Genomic DNA, 18014 nt, shown 5'->3' with positions numbered 1-18014 from the left:
CTCTTTCAAAAGGGCCTTATTCTTGACCTCTAGAACTCTGGACTTTATTCAAGTATTAATACTTCCCCCACAGTGAGCTTTTCCTTCCCAAGTGGGTAAGATTGGCTAAACTGAGGTATCAAACCAGCTCTCAGACCCCGTCTGGGTGACGTAGCTGACGTAGTTTACTTCATAAGCGTCCACTCACCACTGGTCTACCGAGGACCTTGTGGACACTCAGCAAACAGCAACGGCTCTGACAGTTGCCAGCGTGACCCAGCAGAGACAGCGGCTGTCTCCTGACTTTCTAAGTAGTGCTTGTCACCTTCTAGTGTCATCTTTCCTCCTTCACTGATACTGCTACCACGTCTTATTTCCATTTGGTCTTGAATTAGTTTTTTCCTCATGTCCACTAGAATCAGTATAAACTACTTCTGTGGAAAATACTGCCAAAGTCTTTAAACCAGTTGTATTTTATTTTATTTTAATTTTTTTGAGATGAGGTCTTGCTATGTTGCTCAGACTGGCCTTGACCTCCCAGGCTCAAGCGATGCTCCCGCCTCAGACACCTGAGGAGCTGGGACTACAGGCACCTGCCACTGTGCCTGGCTCTGGTTGTGTTGTATATTAACTTCCAATTAGATGTCTTACTTCACATTTTCCTAGGAAAACTTTAGTTCCTCATTCAGAATTTTCTCTTATTTCTCTGTCCTTACTAGTATTTTGAGCATCCCACAATTTCACAGCCTTGGCAAGTTTTTCTCATTTAAATTTCTGTGGTGTAAGTAGCCAGGGGGATGTGGCCCGAGTCTCCCAGTGACAACAGCCCTCACGCAGGTCCCATCCCTGCCCCACCAAGCACAAAAGGAACGTAATCCAGGTGGCGCTGTCATCGATTCTCATTTCTCAGGGACAATTTCTAGTTTTAACAAAATGAGCTTAATAGCTACTAGTTTATAAAAAAAACACAATTTATTATTTTTTCACAAGCTTTTAATTAACAATGGCTGTGTCAAAAATGTGCCCATTTCAGAGAGAGTAGACTTCAGTAGAGGAAGGATGTACAGATATCCAAACACATTTACGTGTGTGCATGTGTGAAGTGGAAATCGTGCACAGATGTTGGCTGTTTTTATTTGGGACTATTTGCTCACTGAAGATAAAAAGTAAAGTTATAGGCCGGGCGCGGTGGCTCACGCCTGTAATCCTAGCACTCTGGGAGGCCGAGGCGGGTGGATCGCTCGAGGTCAGGAGTTCGAGACCAGCCTGAGCAAGAGTGAGACCCCGTCTCTACTAAAAATAGAAAGAAATTATATGGACAACTAAAATATATATATACAAAAAATTAGCCGGGCATGGTGGCACATGTCTGTAGTCCCAGCCACTCGGGAGGCTGAGGCAGTAGGATCGCTTAAGCCCAGGAGTTTGAGGTTGCTGTGAGCTAGGCTGACGCCACGGCACTCACTCTAGCCCGGGCAACAGAGTGAGACTCTGTCTCAAAAAAAAAAAAAAAAAAAAAAAAAGTAAAGTTATAGACAGCTATTATACATCTACAGACATAGATGCTTAAAGAGTAGTTTTACCAACTTACAGAAGAAAAGCCTTTGGATACTTCGGACGCTTGCTTAGCTTTCTTCCTTTTCTCCTGCAGAGCGCAGGGACTCCTCGGTCCCAACTCCCCAGTTACAGCAGGGGGAGAACCAAAGCACCCGATCGCTGGCTTTGCGGGTCTTCCCTTTCCCAGGCACAGAGCCTGCGCCCCATGGAGCTGCACCACAGGCTGGCTGAGCGAGCTGCGACATGACTCTCAGTATCCTTCTTTATAAAATGAGCACAGCAACAACAACAACAAAAATCCCAAACAGTGAGATACAGTTGGACACAGGATGGCTATGCTGCCAGGCAGGGCTTCTTGGGAGACCTGAGTCAGCCACCAGGGCGAGACCCCGCCTGCCTCTGCCCCGTGTGCTCCCTGCTCCCACCCGCCTAGCTGGTGGCTGCAGTCGGTCCCCCTGCGGGCCCTCTCCTTGTGTGTACCCTTGCCTGGCCAGGGCCCCTTTGGGCACTTCCCTGGCTGTGCTCATCTGTAGCTTCCTCTTATCCTCTCGCTGTCCAGGCCGACCTGATAACCACCTTCCTGGGAATTTTTAAGACATTGGCAGCTCTGAGGTTTGTGTTTCTTATTTCTGAGTATAGCTATAGATTTATTTTATTTTAAATACATTTTCTACCATTTTGGGGGGCTTTGTAAGTGGGAAAGAGGTAGCATTTCCTCAGTTGACATCATGAAACCAAATCGTCAGTGTAATTTTACTTTTTATTTTCTTTTTTAGTGGGTTTGGAATTGCTTACGACACTCCTTTTATTTCCAAGGAGTCACATTTTAAACATCATCCCAATGATAACTTCCATCCTTGAAATGACAAGGCGCAGGAGACTGAGGAAGAGAGCCCCAATGCTAATGTCTGCGTGTGATATTCGCCGTGTGTGCTGATACTCAGAAATACTAGAAAACGGGCTACTGGCTTCTGGACTGCTTTGAGACACAAAGTTCTTCCTTAAAACAACTTGAGATTTACCTTTCTTGCTATTATCCACTTATTTTCCCTTCCAGTGCCTCAAAGTTTTTCTCTCCTCTGGACAATTTATCAACAGTTTCTTATTATTTTCTTTCATTTCATAGTTGCGAAGTCTCCCTCCCATCTCCTCTGGAATGTCTGCTATCACGCCTCTTATCAGTCACACCCCCAGGTACAGAGGACAGTTATCTGTGCTTGGACACTATTTGCACTGAGACAACCCAACATTCCACCGGTTGTTGACTCATAGTAAGCTTGAGGGAACTACAGCTTTCTTTAAAAATGTAGTTATTTTATTGTTTTTCTCCCAGTTGTGAATTTGAATAGTTTTTTTTAACATAGAAACTTGGCTTTCCATTGTATTCCTATTATATTTCATACTGTTTGATTCATTCCATCTGTTCTAGGCTGTCAAAGGCTTTTGGATCCTGATTCCCATCCAATATTTTAGCCCTCCTTCTCTGTTTTATAACATTCACAAGTGAGAGGAGTTTGCCTCTGGGCCTCACCCAGGTGCTGATAAAATACTGAAGAGAGAAGGCCAAGGGCCCAACCCAGAAACACATTTCTCTAAGAGCCAGGAGCTCTCAGAGAGAAAAGTGGTCACCATGGCCACAAGGACAAAGTGGATGGCGTGTGTGTGTTATAGGGATTGCCTTCAATACAAAGCACCACACTTTTTAAAATAGGAAAGTTTAGGAAATCTAGCATATTAAAAATCAGGCTTTTATGCAAATTGGGCAGCCAAAAAACTGCAGACTCCTCAAATGGGATGCTAGCATTGCTCTTCCTGCCGCCATTTTGCCTCGGTGCCAACAGGAGACGCAGGCAGGGAGTGAGGGCTGAGCCACTCTGCACCTGCTCCGGGACTCCCCAAGCCCTACCCACTTCTAGACAGAAAAGAGGACAGTGTGGAAAGACACGGTTCTGGAGAGGGCTCTGGTGAGGAGTCACCTCTGGAGGAAGCCGTGCCTGACTGACTGACTGACATCCACCCGACCCCATCCCAGAGGTGGATGCTGATGCCAGTCACCCACTGCCACAGAAGCACTCTTGCACCGTGTTTGATGGCACTTGCTTCTGTGCGGCACCGAGGAGCTCAAATAACCAGGAATAGTCTTATCCTCAGTCTACTTAGGATGATGCTCTTTTCTGGATTTCTATAATTTCTAAACTAATACCTGAAGACATAGAGCTACTATTTACAGTCATGATTGGCAAATCTTAAAAAAAGGGTCATTATATATACTCAGACTATGTTGGGATGTGGTAACTGATGTGGTTCTTTGGAATTTTGGAAACTAAATAAAAACAGTATTTAGTTTAGTGCCCTATTACAATCTAGAACTGTTAAGACTTACAGTAACATAAAAATGCCTCCATCCTTAGTCTTTATCCACTCTTTTAAAACACCCTTTAATCTACTAAAGTGGGTCAATGACTCAACTACCCACATCTATGTGTCATACTTAAAAGAGAGATGACTAAAGAGAGGCTGTTACCAAACAACTTGGATTTTTCCACTTAAAAATTAATTTTAAGAAAACTTAAAGAAAAATAAAAAATGGGGAGTAATTTAGTAAATTAGTCTCAAATGCAAGAAAATTTAGTTATTTTTTTCTTTCTCTTTAGAAGATTTTTAAATCTAAATTTGTTTGGAAAAACAAATTATTTGTTGAACTTATACTTCAGTTTTCCTTTATTCAGGGGAGAAAATTCTCCCACATAAGTAAAATGTAGAATACCTTAATACCTACTTTTGCAACTTAAATTGCTTTTTTTCCCAGTAAATCAAGTGCAATGGAGCAGAAGCTCTGTGCTTGTCACCAATCCTTTATTGAAACTGGTAACTTACACACTTTATAACAGAACAACAAAAATAATGTTCACTATATACAGCCTTTGCATGGACTATACACAAGGCAGAGTGATAACACAATCTAATCTTCATCATAAGTGGTGCACAAAAAGACACCAAACAGACACCATGTGCACATTACAGTGAAATGACATCATAGGTCCAGTGAAAATTCAGCATAATACAAAACGTACTGATCTATTGCAAATGACATCTTTCTAAATGCCCAGCTCCTACTCAGTAGTAATTTACCCAGAGTCTGAAGCAGAGATTGGTTGTGTGGCTATAAGTCTCTTGAGTGAGACAACCTCTGCAGATAAGTTTGCTATGCCCTGCTTCAAATACAAATTCTCTGGGTCAGAAACTCTGTAGCCACTGTCTTTAATTTCAACAACTCCAGTTTTGAAACTACTCTGAGTTTTGGCACTCAGCTCTTTTTGATGCCAGTGCTCCGATTTGAGAGCCCAATCTTGAATGTTAGTCACCTGCACTGAGAAAGGAGTGAGAGAAGAATGTACCATACTTGGGGCACTATGCTTTTCGAGTTCAAAATGTCTCTTAGATGTCATGTCAATAGGTGAGGAAAGTTTTTGTGTGGCATCAAATTCATTATCAAATGCTTCTACTTTGATCTGCATGGCTTTGGCTTTGATGCGAAGCTTGTGTGGCAAGGCAGAGGAATTCACTTCTGGAACTTTAACCACCATCGGGTGCACACGTTTACGATCGACTGGAGAGTGGATGGGGCCCTTGGGGACCTGCTGCTCATCTTCTCCATCAGATGACTTTCCCACGACACCATCGTCGGTTTCCGATGTTCTTGGGGAGTTGCTGGAGGAGCAGTTGACTTGCAGTAGCGGCGGAGAGTGTAAGTAGCCAGAGAAAGAGCTCCCCATGTAGTTCTGATAGATGGACGCTGAGTAGCAGCCTCGGTCATCTCTCGGCTCTCTAGCGTAGCTCTCTAGCTCCAGCGGCTCTTGCTTGATGACTTGGAACTTGCTCTCAGGACTTCCGCAGCTTCCCTGACCGGGACTCTCCTGCGTGTGTTCTACCGAGGAGGCCTCGGAGACGTCAGACAGAGAGCTTTGTGGAGAGTGTTTGATGACAGAAATACAACTACTTGCCGCCACCGAGGGCTCGTGCTCATCCCCGAAGGAGCCCACGCTGGGTTTGGACGTCTGGTAGTCTTGGAAGTACAGAGCTGTGGAATTACTGAGCTTCTGAATCTCTTGAGCATATGCTGCGGAGCTAATTAAACCAAACTTTAATTTTAGTGAAAGCAGTTCAGCTTTTAAAGTGGCATTTTCTTCTCCCAGTGCAATTAGTTTGTTCTCCAAAACCAGGTCATTCAGTCGACGCTTCTCACGAGATCTCTTGGCAGCTTCGTTATTTTTCCGCCTTTTTTCCCAATACATAGCATCTTTCTTTTCGTCGGGAATGAATTCCCGTTTCCTCCGACATGCAGAAGATTTGTTTTTCCCCACACTTCCTTCACTCAGAAGTAGCTCTTCACCAGCAGTCAGGTCTTCAGACACTTCCGTTAAAGCAGAATTCAGCACCATCATCTTGTCCACACTGCTACTAACATCAAGGGATGCCTGCTCCTTTTTGATGGTCTGCATTTTTCTCAGCTGCATCAGAAACCACCTCACCCTATATATGTGGTATAGGAGAACGAATTATTTTCCCAGTATGCTCAACCTCTTCAAAAACTGTGGTTTAAAATCCATCAATATTCTTCCTTTTGTTCTACTGTTCGGGATAAATCTGTCAGGCTCCTCTTATTGAATGGAGTAGGGTCTTCTTGGTTATCTGCAATACATGAAAAGAAACACTTATCCATGTGATACATGTTTATTACCAGTTATGTACATGGAACTGTGCTAAGCACTTAGGGTTTACAGGCACAAACAAGGCACCATTCTTTCCTTCAGAGTTCACAGCCTCAGAAAGGAAGTAAGTGTCCAAATATCTACACTGTAAAGCAGTAAGGACAAATCCCCAGTGAGCCTAATCAGCAAGGGACTCTATGGTCCCAGAGAGTAAGAAAAAAACAAAAATAAAACCAGCGCTGCCTAAGGAGAAGTAGAGGAAGGCAGTGTTTGAGGAGAAATGGTTGGGTGTGGGCCATTCCAGGAAGGAAATGACAGACCGCCTCTGGCTGGTTAAGTTTCTAAATACTACGTGCACATTGTGATGCTTCTTAATAATTTGAGATAACATTTAAATCACTGCCAAGCAAACGTGCTCACCTCGTAAAAGGAACTTTACCAAAGTAAACAGGTTCTGCAATTCTACACGGAATAAAATATAAATGGAGATAATTTTTCTTCACAAAGACCAAAATGAAAGCCTCATTAACAACTGAGTTGTTCTTGGTTTTAATCTGTGCCTTAACACAGACATGAACCTGCCCATCACATCCCTGACTGCTGGGTAGGCTTATATCTGAGCAATTCCACCAGGTGATTCACTGGTATTTTCATGAAAAGGATTCTCCTCAATAAAGCCATCTCTGTGGAAGCATCCGAGCTTATGAGATTAGAAATGTTCCTTTTCCTGATTTCTTTAAATTGATCTATCAAAATGTTTAAGATTGAACCTTCAAAATACTTTTTTTTGGTTCTGAAAATTCTATCATAATAGATTTCAGTTATATATTAGCTTTGGACTATAATAAACAGTAACTATTCAAAGGGACTTTTTAAGAAGAAGTACAGTGCATTCTTGAAACTTAAAATTAGTTTAAGCTAAGAGACTGTAATTATAGAAATAATTTTTTTCAGTTTCACTAGTTTCAAGTAAAATATAAGAACTCAAAAATAGAATCATCAATTAGCTTCCTCTTCCACTGATGAAATACCTATGATTTGGCCTGACAGTTGCCTTGACATGAGATAATAATATTATGTTCCAATAACAATCTTTTCACAGTGCTTTTTGGACCTAACTTGTGTTTGTAGACACTGATCCTCTACCTGATTTCCCAGTTGGCGAAACTTTTCAGAAAGTAGAGGTGGCACAACTGTTCATTCAGCACTATCTGCACATAGTAGCACTCTATCCTGCATATTAAAAGATACTGTTTCTTTCTTATGCACAGTTTATAATGATTGATCAAATGAAGTTTAATTTTATCAATTGGAAAAGTCTGCCAGCTTCTTCCCAAAGGAATGGAAGGAATGATGTAATAATTTCAGGATCATAAAGAATAAGGTTTCATGCCATGTTTTTGTTTATTAAACTGAGCCAACACAGTTAAGAGAACAGCTAGGCACAACTCAGAGAAATTTGTCATCACTAATCCCCAGTTACTGTTTGTTTTTTGATAATCAAACTTTAATGGGAAATGAAGGCAAGGAGCGTGTCACAGTCAGCAGTGATGTGGTAGAAAAGGAATCTTACTATTTATCACTTAGTAAAACAATACTATTCCCTATAATTTCCACTTAGGTTTTTTCTTCCAACATGAAAAGCCTTTTTCCTCTGCACAGTGAACGGGTCCTGTCCTGCTGGAGTGTGCATCCCCCATCCCGCGAGGTCCTCCGTGCTAAGTGAAACGGGTGGGGGCACCAGGGAGAAACCCCAGCTGAAGAGGACAACTGCCTTATCTTTCCCAAAGTGCCTTCAAATCCCCACTACATTTTTTAACTTTTAGTTTGTACACAGCATGTGGTTCCTTGCAGACTACTACTCTGGTCATCTTCCCTTGAGAATCTTTCTCTTCCATGCATCACCTATTTGTCCCTTTCTTAGAAAAAACTCAGATTCTTTTACGTTTTGCCTCACTTACAAGTTTTTACAGTAACGCTTTTGAAATGCCCTACCGTTCTGTATTAGTTATTCTTCCTAAACTTTGCATAACTTCTCCCCACACTGAGTGGAGCTGGGCCCTTCCCAGGCTCTGGGCCCGGAGGTGCCACTGCGGGCATGTTGCCGGAGCGGGTGGGCAGGCAGCCATTGCTACACCACATGGAAACAGCAATCCCACTTCCATTTAACAAAAATAGCCCCATTTACCTTAAAATTTCTTTAACCTCTCTCTTCTAGGTATCTAAGTACTATATGTCCACTTTATCATCTCTACAACTTCGTTGGTACTTTAAAAACCACAGAAAACCTCATTTGTTCTTAATCTTCTATCTGAATTTCACTATGTGCCACCATAAATCTGTGCTTCTCGCAGCTGCACATAGTCACTATTTCCACAACTCAACTGGCAAATCACCACATTCTATCTTAGGATATTTCCCGTAATATTATTTATCACATAATCTTGCAGTGTTGAAGAGTTTCTCAGCATTGTGGAATGACGCAGAGAGAGATGCTGATCTCATGCACTGTGTCTTTCTACATGTTTGTATTCTATGCCCAACTAGGCTGCAAAGTACTTCAGGGAGGAGATTAAAATATATTTGTGGTCTTTTAGCAACAAACTGAAGATATTAGGTGCTCAACATTTGATTGATAGTCACCCATTTACCTTTTATAAGAAAATAAGAACATTTCTGATGTTTTCTTTTTGAGAAATTTAATGTTATTGAGTGAATTCTAAAGAATAGATTTTACTTATTAACGGAGAACTTCTCTTATTCATTAACTGGCTTATTCAACACATATGGAGCACCTACTGTGTACTGAGCACTGAGCTAGACTCGGGGCACATAAAGAGGGAGGGAAAAATCAAACTCCTAGGCCTCCAGGCACCTGCAGTCAGGGTAGTAGAAAAACACGCAAGCACCAGGTGTGTGCACAGAGCTCCAGACACGGGGTGGGGGGCACAGCGCGGCTTAAGTATGGTGCTAGTAACCAAACAACCACAAGAGGTGCCATTTATTGGACACTTACTGTGCAACAGGCACTGGGAGCCTGGCCTGCTTTCTCCCACCAACCTGCACAACGACCATTTGCAGATGAGAGGACTGCGGCTCGGGGAGGTGGACTCGGCATCGCACTGCCAGACCAGTGGCAGCTCTCAGAGTCCAGCCCCCCCCCCCACCTGCCTGTGCGACGCGGCGTCCACTCCCGTGTAAGGCACACCCTTTACTAAGATACCTTGGCAGCTGTAAGGCACTTTTAGGTGCTGTCCTAACTTAAGCTAGCAAAGGTACCATCTAGAACTTTCTTCCACCTTCCTCAGAGTTGTTTCCTATTCTGAGAGTACTTGATGAATTGAGAAAACATTTTATTAATTTTCATTTCCCTGCTAAATTTTAATCTGCTGGAAATCCTATTTATGTTAAAATAAATAAAGGAAAAGAAATATGGTAGCTGTGGACATTGTCAACTGTGATTTTTTTTTAAACAAAACTTTTTCAAAATGGGGAGGGCAATGTCTCTCTGACTCCCATTTTGCAGACGAACCAGCTACGACAGCAAGTCTGACTTTCCCCAGATCATAGAGCAGTAAAAGGCACAGATAGGCAGGCTCGGGCTCTACCGACGTTCCTCAACAGTTAAATTAAGGCAAACGCAAAGGCAGTTTACGATGCCTTCTAAACAGTCAGTACTTACGCTAACCTAACGACTTTATTTCAAATCCCAATATTTTCCCTTATGATTAATTTAACAATTACTTCATCTATGTGTCATATTTTCAGATCAACATTTAATGCTGCAGTACATTAGTCACTGCCTAAGTTTCTTTTTTGGTGAATAATTGACACTACATGCCAATTCTATGATGTTAGTGTATTCAGCATCATTAACTTCATTACACCCATTAGATGACGTGACTGTTTCTTAAAACACAACTAAAAAAGAAAAGTTTAAGTGCAGGCGTAACCGCATGCCAGCTGGGTGTTTCTCTGTACCTGCTCCGAAAGTGCTACCACCAATTAATACGTTTTCATAGTACATCACACTATTTCTGTAAATAAGAGTTATATTTTATAAGTCTAGACTTTCAAAGTTTAAGTCAGATAACCTAAACATTGTTTTTAATTAAGAATTAGATTTGATTTAGAAAATTATCTAAAAAAAATATAACTTAACATAAATTCTAGACCAAATTTATCTTTGAGGAGTTATCTCATTACTTATGTTTATAAAGATAGACTTTTATCATTTCTAGTCTCTACCTATCTCTCAAACATTGTGTTTGACAATTCAAACTCTTTACAAAAAAAGAAAAGAAACATGCTTTGCTTCAAGCATCTAAGATCTTACTAATAGTTTAGACATTAAAATATACTATGAGAAATTTTTGTTATTAATTATATCTTTAAAGTGTAAGTTTTATTGCAAAATGCTTCTATTATATATCCTGATTTTAAAATTCTGTCAATACAAGATGAAATACTATTTGATATGCCCAATGATTTGGCAAATTTTTTAATAGAAATATCTCATTTTCCCTCTACTCTCTGAAGGTACTGCTTACTCCTTCCGTATAATTCAACATAAACATAAGTTATGTTAAACTGTAAACCATCTCTCTAGTAAGAAGGTTTGTTTTTGAGGTAAGTGCCATTTTTCATGGAAAAAAAATTTAATCAATTCGAAGCTCTTTGTACTTTTAACTATTAATATTAGCTAGCAAAATGTTAACCTACGTTTTCTTCCTGTGGGTAAAATCCTTCACTTCTTTTCATGGATAAGGAAAAAAAAATACAGTATTTAAAAGCAGAGATAAAATAAGAAAATAAGCCACCTGTACAACCAAGGAGGTATGGGGGAGTAAAAAAATTCAATCAGAAAACACTGAGGTTGTAAGAGGATTTTCTAATCCTGATGAAAATGAAAAGGCTTTTTAAATTAAGAAAACTACGCTAAACCTTTCTAAGTACTAGCTAAGTGCTTCACATTAATAACATAATTTTGTCTCTAGCAAGCAGCTGATCCTAAGTTAGAGAGAAATGTGTACTTGATCAAGACAGGGAACACACAGACAAACACAGACTCACACACTTTGCCAGAATCTATCCTATCATAGCAACAAATTGACCTACTTTTTCTATTTTGGTGCATCTGTAAATAAACCTGATTGAGTTTATGATAAATGAAAATATTTCAACAAAGGACTAGTTGAAAATTAGTTTTAAACTGCATAAATAGGATAACAACATTGCATTTTGTTATAGCTGTATCGATGTAATTTAATGAAATAGTGTAACGTGACATTCTTTTATAAGACGCCAGTGTTTGTAACCTAACGCACAATGAAATTATTCTGAAGATTGCACAGGGTGAGTATGTAGACACTAGCACAACCAAACAATTAATTGCATGGCTCCAGAAATAAAGACAGCTCTCACTAAAGAGGGAGAGTAAGGCAGGGGGTGGGGGAGAAGTGGAACAGTAAGGCGTTTCAAAAAAAATCTACAGAAACTTCAAAATGGGGACCAGTCATATTCTTGAAACTTTTGAAAAGATAATTGATCAGTTTAGCAACTAATCTGAAATCTTAAGGGACACCAAGTTGTAGGAAATTCTGCAATGGATAAGTAATACATACAACACGGCATAATTAATGATGGCAAAAATGGTGTGGGTTGGGGGGGAGGGCAGTCCAGTGGAGAAAGTTCTTGAACATTTCTAATGATACTGCAGAATCACCCCAATTCTCCTCAGCTTGGCTTTTTAATTTCTTCTTCCACTTTCCAGTCAGTGGGTGATTGTAAACGTTATTTATGTTACTATATACCTTATTAATAGAGTGGATTAAAAAATGCTTATTTTTAGTGTTTATTTGAAGACTACTAACAGTTTAAGATCCCTAGAAAGTTAATTAATAAAATACACCAGTTCTGATAACTAAAAGGCTTATTGACATCATTCTGATTCCAATCAACTGAGTTCTCAAAGTAGAGATTATTACCAAGTGGCATCTAGCAAATCCTTATTAAACTTTCTTATCATAAAAACAAGATTATGCTCTCTAATTAAAACCATGAGAAACAGTTTTTAAAAAAAAAAAAAAAACTACAATAAGTTATTTGGAAAGAAACTTGAGAGCTAACTGGGGGTGGTGGTAATAAAAATTCATTTTGAAACTAAAGAATTCTTATGTAATGTCTGTGATCAAAGGTCAGTGTCTTTCGACATTCTCATACAAGTCCAATCTGAATAAAAATCAAGTCAAATATAATTTAGAAAAAAATAACAGGATACCAAACAATGTGTTAACCCTGTGAAATACATGCATACCTTACAAAAACAAGAAATGAATATTAAAGGAAATTTCAATGACATTGTGTTATATTTTGAATTGAATCCCAAGAGTGCTCTCATTCCTCAATACAAATTAAAAATAAACAACTTTAACAGCATCAATGCCATCTGGATTACAATGGAAATAATGAAGTATGTGTGAGTTTAACTTGGGTAAAAATAAAGCCTAGGCAACATGACTGCACCTTTTCCATTCCATGCTGCAATCGTATTTGCATCTCGGAATTGACTCTAATGGCCAAGGCAAGGTCAGCTAGAAAAACCCACTCAGCTGGTGAGTCAGACACATTGCTCAATGTGTGCAAGGGCCTCACAAAGGGTTTTAATTTTCAGGCTGTTGCATCACAGTGATGTTATAATTGCACTTCACAAAGATAAGCCTTTAACACAGAAGAGGAAATTGTTTCAAAAACTACAGTGAGTGTGAGAACACACTGTGGCAACGAGTAAATTCCCCTTCTCCTTTTCAGGCTAATCAATTTCTCTGAACTCTCATATCCTCACCTATAAAATGGGGATGATAATAAAAGCCCTCCATACCGCGCTGGCGGTGCAGAGTGAGTGTTGGTAAGTACTGGTGCTTCACCTCTTTTCTGAAGAATGACAGTCACGAGGCAAGGATGACTATCAGTAGCAGGCTCTTTCTGCCAGTAAACCGAATGGAATTTTCTTCTGTTAGTCAAAACGGTCAAGGACCAATAGTTTCACAGGGGTTGGCCTTAGTTTTCCCACTACCTACACCCACTACAAGAGAGCCGCGCTGTGGGGTCTGGCCAGCCACTGTTGATCTCAACTACAAGGTTTTAGGTGCAGAGATCATCCAGGTTGAAGAAAACGCGTCACAGAAAGTTTGAAGGAATTGGAAAGCACTGAACCATTTGGCATCATTCCCGCTACCAACTACTCATCTCTCTGCTCCTTCAAACAGTTCCCCAAACATTACCCTGATGGTTTGGGAAATGTGAGGTTCTGCGATCCTGTCAAGAATTCTTTTTCAACTGAAATTAACACTGGATGTACTGGCACACAGTTTTCATAAAAATTAATCATTATTAGAACAGACAAGTATCTCAAGAAAGATTTTCATAAGCTTAATTCCACCATCAATCCTTACTGTTACTGCACAGAGATTTTGGGCAGTGAAAAATGAGGGCAAATCACTTATATTATCTACACATAAAACTCTCATTCCTAGTCAATTACAGGAAGCATTTACTGAGCTGCTTACAATTGCCCAGCTCAAAAGGTTTTATTCCCTCAGTTTACCCTGGAGGTTGATAGAAATCAGGGCATCAGAGGGACATCAGGGCTGGGGCCCAGGACCCAAGGTTGTTGCGAGCTCAAAACTTGCGCTCTTTGCACCTCGCCAAAGCATGTTCTCTTCTCTGACTACTGAAAGCAGCCTGTAATAAGAGGGAAACCGATTAGGGACAGGGGTGCAGGACATGATCCCACAGAAGCCAAGTTTTTCCGTGCATTTTCAACAAAGAGCAGACTGCGTTGCTGCGCTTTCAGAGAACATCTGTGATGTCTCCATGAACCAACTGTGAGTAACTGCATGAGCACGAACCTGGAAGTCTTTATGGCAGGATGAAAGTACTATAGTTTTACAGTAGGACAGCAGCGTCTGTGTGGGCATTTTCATTTTATTTTCAACTCTGGAGATCTGAGTTCTCTCTACTCTAGCCTTTAACCACATAAAGTAAAGATTAAAAAAGAAAAAATAGGCTCTAGTGGCCAAAGTCAAGCTGGGGCCTTCCTTTTTATCACTATCAATACCGGAGCGCCCCCACCCCCAATTTTTGCGGTCTGTGGACATTTGGAGGTTTATCTCAACGTCTGTTTCACTTCTCCAACGGAGACGCGCCTGGCTCAGAAATACAGTGAGGACGCCTTGAACAAAGGTGTCTGCGGGCTTTCAGAACCTCACCGTGCAAAAGGCGTGCAGTCAGGCCCTGGCTTTGCCCCAGCCGAGGGCGGCCGCCAAGCCTCGAGCTCTCCGGGTCGGGTCGCCCGGGCCGCCCAGCTCCGCCCGGTGCCTGCGCTCGGGCCTCGGCTCCCCGCCTCGCGCGGCGCGGCGAGCCGACTGCGCACCCGCACGCCCGGGCCCGGCCAGTCCCCAGGGCCCAGACCCACGGGCCGCGCCCCACGCGGCGCCTCCCCGAGACCCGCCTCCCTCCGGTGGGCGGCGCGGCGGGGCCTCGGCGCCGCGAGGACCCCCAGCGCCAGAACAAAGGAATGTGGGGAGGGGGCGGGGAGGCGCGCAGGCCACGGCGCAGCCCCGTCTCCCTGCCGCCCGGAGGCGCTTCTCGGTCCCAGGCAGAGGTCCCCGCCCGCCACCCCAGTGCCGCCCCCAGCCCCGCCGTCCACAATCTCGGCTTCCCGAAGACCCCACGGGTCCGCAGGAGACGGGCCGCGCAGGGAGGTCGCGATCGGGAGGTGGCGCCACGCGGCCTTCCGCAGGCCGGGACTCGCTCCCACCCGAGCTCGCACAAGAGCTGGGGGCCGATGGTCACGGGCCTAGAGCAACACTAGCTTCTCGGAAAGCGACTGCAATTACTTGGGGGTGAAATATACTGTTTGAGAGGTGAAGCACTTTAGTACGTTTCCACGCCCCCGCCAAAAAAAATCCTGCACTTTATTTAAACGTAACGTTAGGAAAAAAAATCTGTTCGTATACATATATACATACAGTCACACGTAATTACTCTATGTAACAGTCCTGGAAGAAGTTTAATATCTGGGCAAATTATATATTCATATATTTTCACATGGGTAAAACTAGGGTATCCAGACCAAAAAAACAATCTACTAACCTATATCTGTTTCCCATAAATCATCCCTGGTCCGGGGAAAAAATACGATGTGAAATAAATACTTCTGACCTCATTTGCTGTTGTTATTACAAAAGCCAAGAACAGAAGATGACACTTGGCCGTTGCCTGCTGTTCTCAGAGAACAGCAGTTTCCTAAAGTGTCCTTAAAAAGATAAACGGGAGTCAGCGTTCGGCAAAGCTCCGGGCGCGCGAAATGCCTTCCTAAAAATACAATCTTATCGAAGGTCTCTGAAGGCGTGCAGTTAAAACTACAGCAAATGGCCTTGAACTTGTATTTGCACACAGCCCTGAAGAAAACACCAGAAATAGCACTGCCAGGCCACAATTGTTAAAATGTGATAGGGCTAAATTTAGAAGAACGCACATTTCATTTAGGGCAAAAGACACATTCAGCAGCGTGAGCAAACTCAATGCTTACCCGGTTGTCTACTTTCCTGTTTAAAATATCATTAAGGAGAAAAAAGAAACACCCAAAACAGTTATAGTGACATTCTTAAAGGCTGAGAGTGTCCTACTTTCTTTGTAGCAAGATTATAAAATCACGTAATTACCTCCCTCTCTCTATGCTCACTGCCAGCAAATTTGGCAGTTACATAATGCAACATTTCCAGGAAACTATTATGTGATCTGTCTTGTCGTGTCTGAAAAAGCAATGACAATAAGGTGAGAAAAAGGGCTGATCGAATGGCATGCATTAAAATTAGGAAGCAAACGTCACAATGGTTCGTCCCAGATTCAAAAATAACAGCTCTGGAACACTGAAAGGGCGAACCCCAGTAGTACCGGAGATCAGAATTCAACCCGGGGAATTCTTCCTTTTATGCTTTGTAGGATCGTTTTAAAACATGTTTATTTGGGAAGTAATGTAGACGTAAATAACGATCTAATATCCAATGCTACGCTAAAATTACCAAATCATTGCGCACACGCGCACACATTCCCATATGAGCCCGTAATCCTTGCCAACCTTTCGCCGTGGGCAGATTATGCAATGTATGAAAGGACAAATCCCACAACCTTCCCGAGGGCTTGTAAAACACGCTGACGACAAACAGGGTGGAAAACGTCTGTGCAGACACAGCCGCTGACACAAACAAACGCCGAGCAGGCATTCTCCGAATGCCGTCACCGTTCACGCCACCAGCCCTTTCTCAGCGAGCAAACCAACGCCATCCCCATTACTCAACGCCGTCCTCTGCCCCGCGCCGCCGGCCCCGGCGAAGGGACGGGGGTAAAGAGCATCTTCCCGCTCGAAGAGGCTCGGTCCCCGGCGCCCTTCCCTACCAAAACATCAGTTCTCCCGGAATCAGAAGACATTATGCAACAGCCGCGGGGGAGCGGGACCAGCGGGCTACGTGCCGGCGCCGGGCGCTGCAATCAAAGCAGCCACCTAAAGGTGGCGAGTCCCATCCCGACAAGGCAGCAAAAGTTTATGTAACGAACGCCCCGCGCACACCCGCCGCCGCCGGGGCCCGCGCGCAGCCCGGCCCGCACCCGCGCCCGCCCGCCCGCCGCGCGTCTGCCGAGCGGCGCGGCCCCCGGCCGGCGGTGGGCGGAGCGCTTACCATGTTCCTGCTCCCGGACGGGCGAGGAGAGAAAGGGGCGGCCGGAGCTGGGCCGGCGGCGCTCGGGCTCGGGCTCGGACTCGCGCTCGCGAGGGGCCTCCGGGGCGGCGGCGGGCGGTGAGGGCGCGGCGGGGAAGCAGGCGGGCACGCCGGGTCCGCGGCGCCGGGGCCGCGCCGAGAGATGTGTGTTAGTAGGTCAGTTCCGAGCGCCGCGCTACGTCGCCGCCCGCCAGCCCCGCGTGACTGGCGGCCCCTGCCCCAATCGCCGCGCCCGCCCCCGCCCCCTGCGCGCCGCCAATGGTCGCGGCCGGCGGGGGCGGGCTCTCCTCGACCCCGCCCACTGCGCCCCGCCTCCGCCGCCCCCCCCCCCCCCCCCGCCCCGTGCTCCCGGCTCCCCTGCTCCGCGGCGCCACCGGCAGCCGGCGGCCCGAGCGTCCGCATCGGCCGAGGCCCGGTGCTCCGCGCGACGAGGGTTGCGCAACGGCCGGCGCCGCCGACACGACCGGGCGAGCCTGGGTAGGAGCGCGGGACTGCCAGCCCCGCCGCCCGGTCCGCGCCTCGCCACCGCCACCTCCCAGGCGCCGCGCGGCTCTGTGCGCCCAGCGACTCTCGCGCGCTCGCAGAGGCACTTTGTGTCTCCCGGGGAGCCGCAGCCGGCCGGGCTACCTGCTGCGGCCCGAGCGCCGGGCGTGGCAGGGACCGGCCTCCCCTTCCTCGCGCACTCCCGAGAGGACTCCCCTACCCGGGTCGGCGGCCGGGAGCCGGCAGTACGCGGGCAGCGACGAAATGCCCCGGGCCTCCCCGAGAGCCGCGACGGCCGGGAGCTGAGGGACCGCGCGATGCGGAAACGCCGCCCTCTGCTCAATGAGGGCTCAGATGACGGCGGCACAGTTGTTGCGTAACACGACTGGGCAACAAGACCCGTCGAGGTCCGTCTGCAGCGCCCCTCCCCGGCACGCGGACGGGCGGCCCCGGGGCGCCCCGATGGCACGCCCGCCGGCCCTGGGTGCCGGCGCTGGAGACA

At 44.7% G+C, this 18014-nt stretch overlaps 1 protein-coding gene across 5 annotated transcripts; it reads right to left on the bottom strand.

The window, feature by feature from the left end:
* Positions 1–4341: 4341 nt before the first annotated feature.
* On the bottom strand, positions 4342–17795 carry NFIL3 (nuclear factor, interleukin 3 regulated). Of its 5 annotated transcripts, none has more exons than XM_069473984.1 (3): positions 17733–17795; positions 13855–13991; positions 4342–6228 (listed from the first exon to the last, which is right to left on the bottom strand). In XM_069473984.1, exon 3 carries the CDS (start codon positions 6051–6053, stop codon positions 4665–4667), a length of 1389 nt encoding a protein of 462 aa, XP_069330085.1. In that variant the 5' UTR covers positions 6054–6228; positions 13855–13991; positions 17733–17795; the 3' UTR covers positions 4342–4664. The 5 variants fall into 5 exon arrangements, with proteins under 5 accessions (XP_069330085.1, XP_069330086.1, XP_069330087.1 ...); XM_069473985.1 differs by lacking the exon at positions 17733–17795 and adding an exon at positions 14519–14533; XM_069473986.1 differs by lacking the exon at positions 13855–13991 and having other exon boundaries at positions 17733–17793.
* Between the last annotated feature and the right edge of the window lie 219 nt (positions 17796–18014).

This window comes from Eulemur rufifrons, chromosome 7 (assembly GCF_041146395.1).
Source record: "Eulemur rufifrons isolate Redbay chromosome 7, OSU_ERuf_1, whole genome shotgun sequence".
In the NCBI taxonomy this organism is placed as follows: domain Eukaryota; kingdom Metazoa; phylum Chordata; class Mammalia; order Primates; family Lemuridae; genus Eulemur; species Eulemur rufifrons.
Note: the sequence above shows the minus strand (reverse complement) of the source record. Positions and strands in the feature narration are given on the sequence as shown.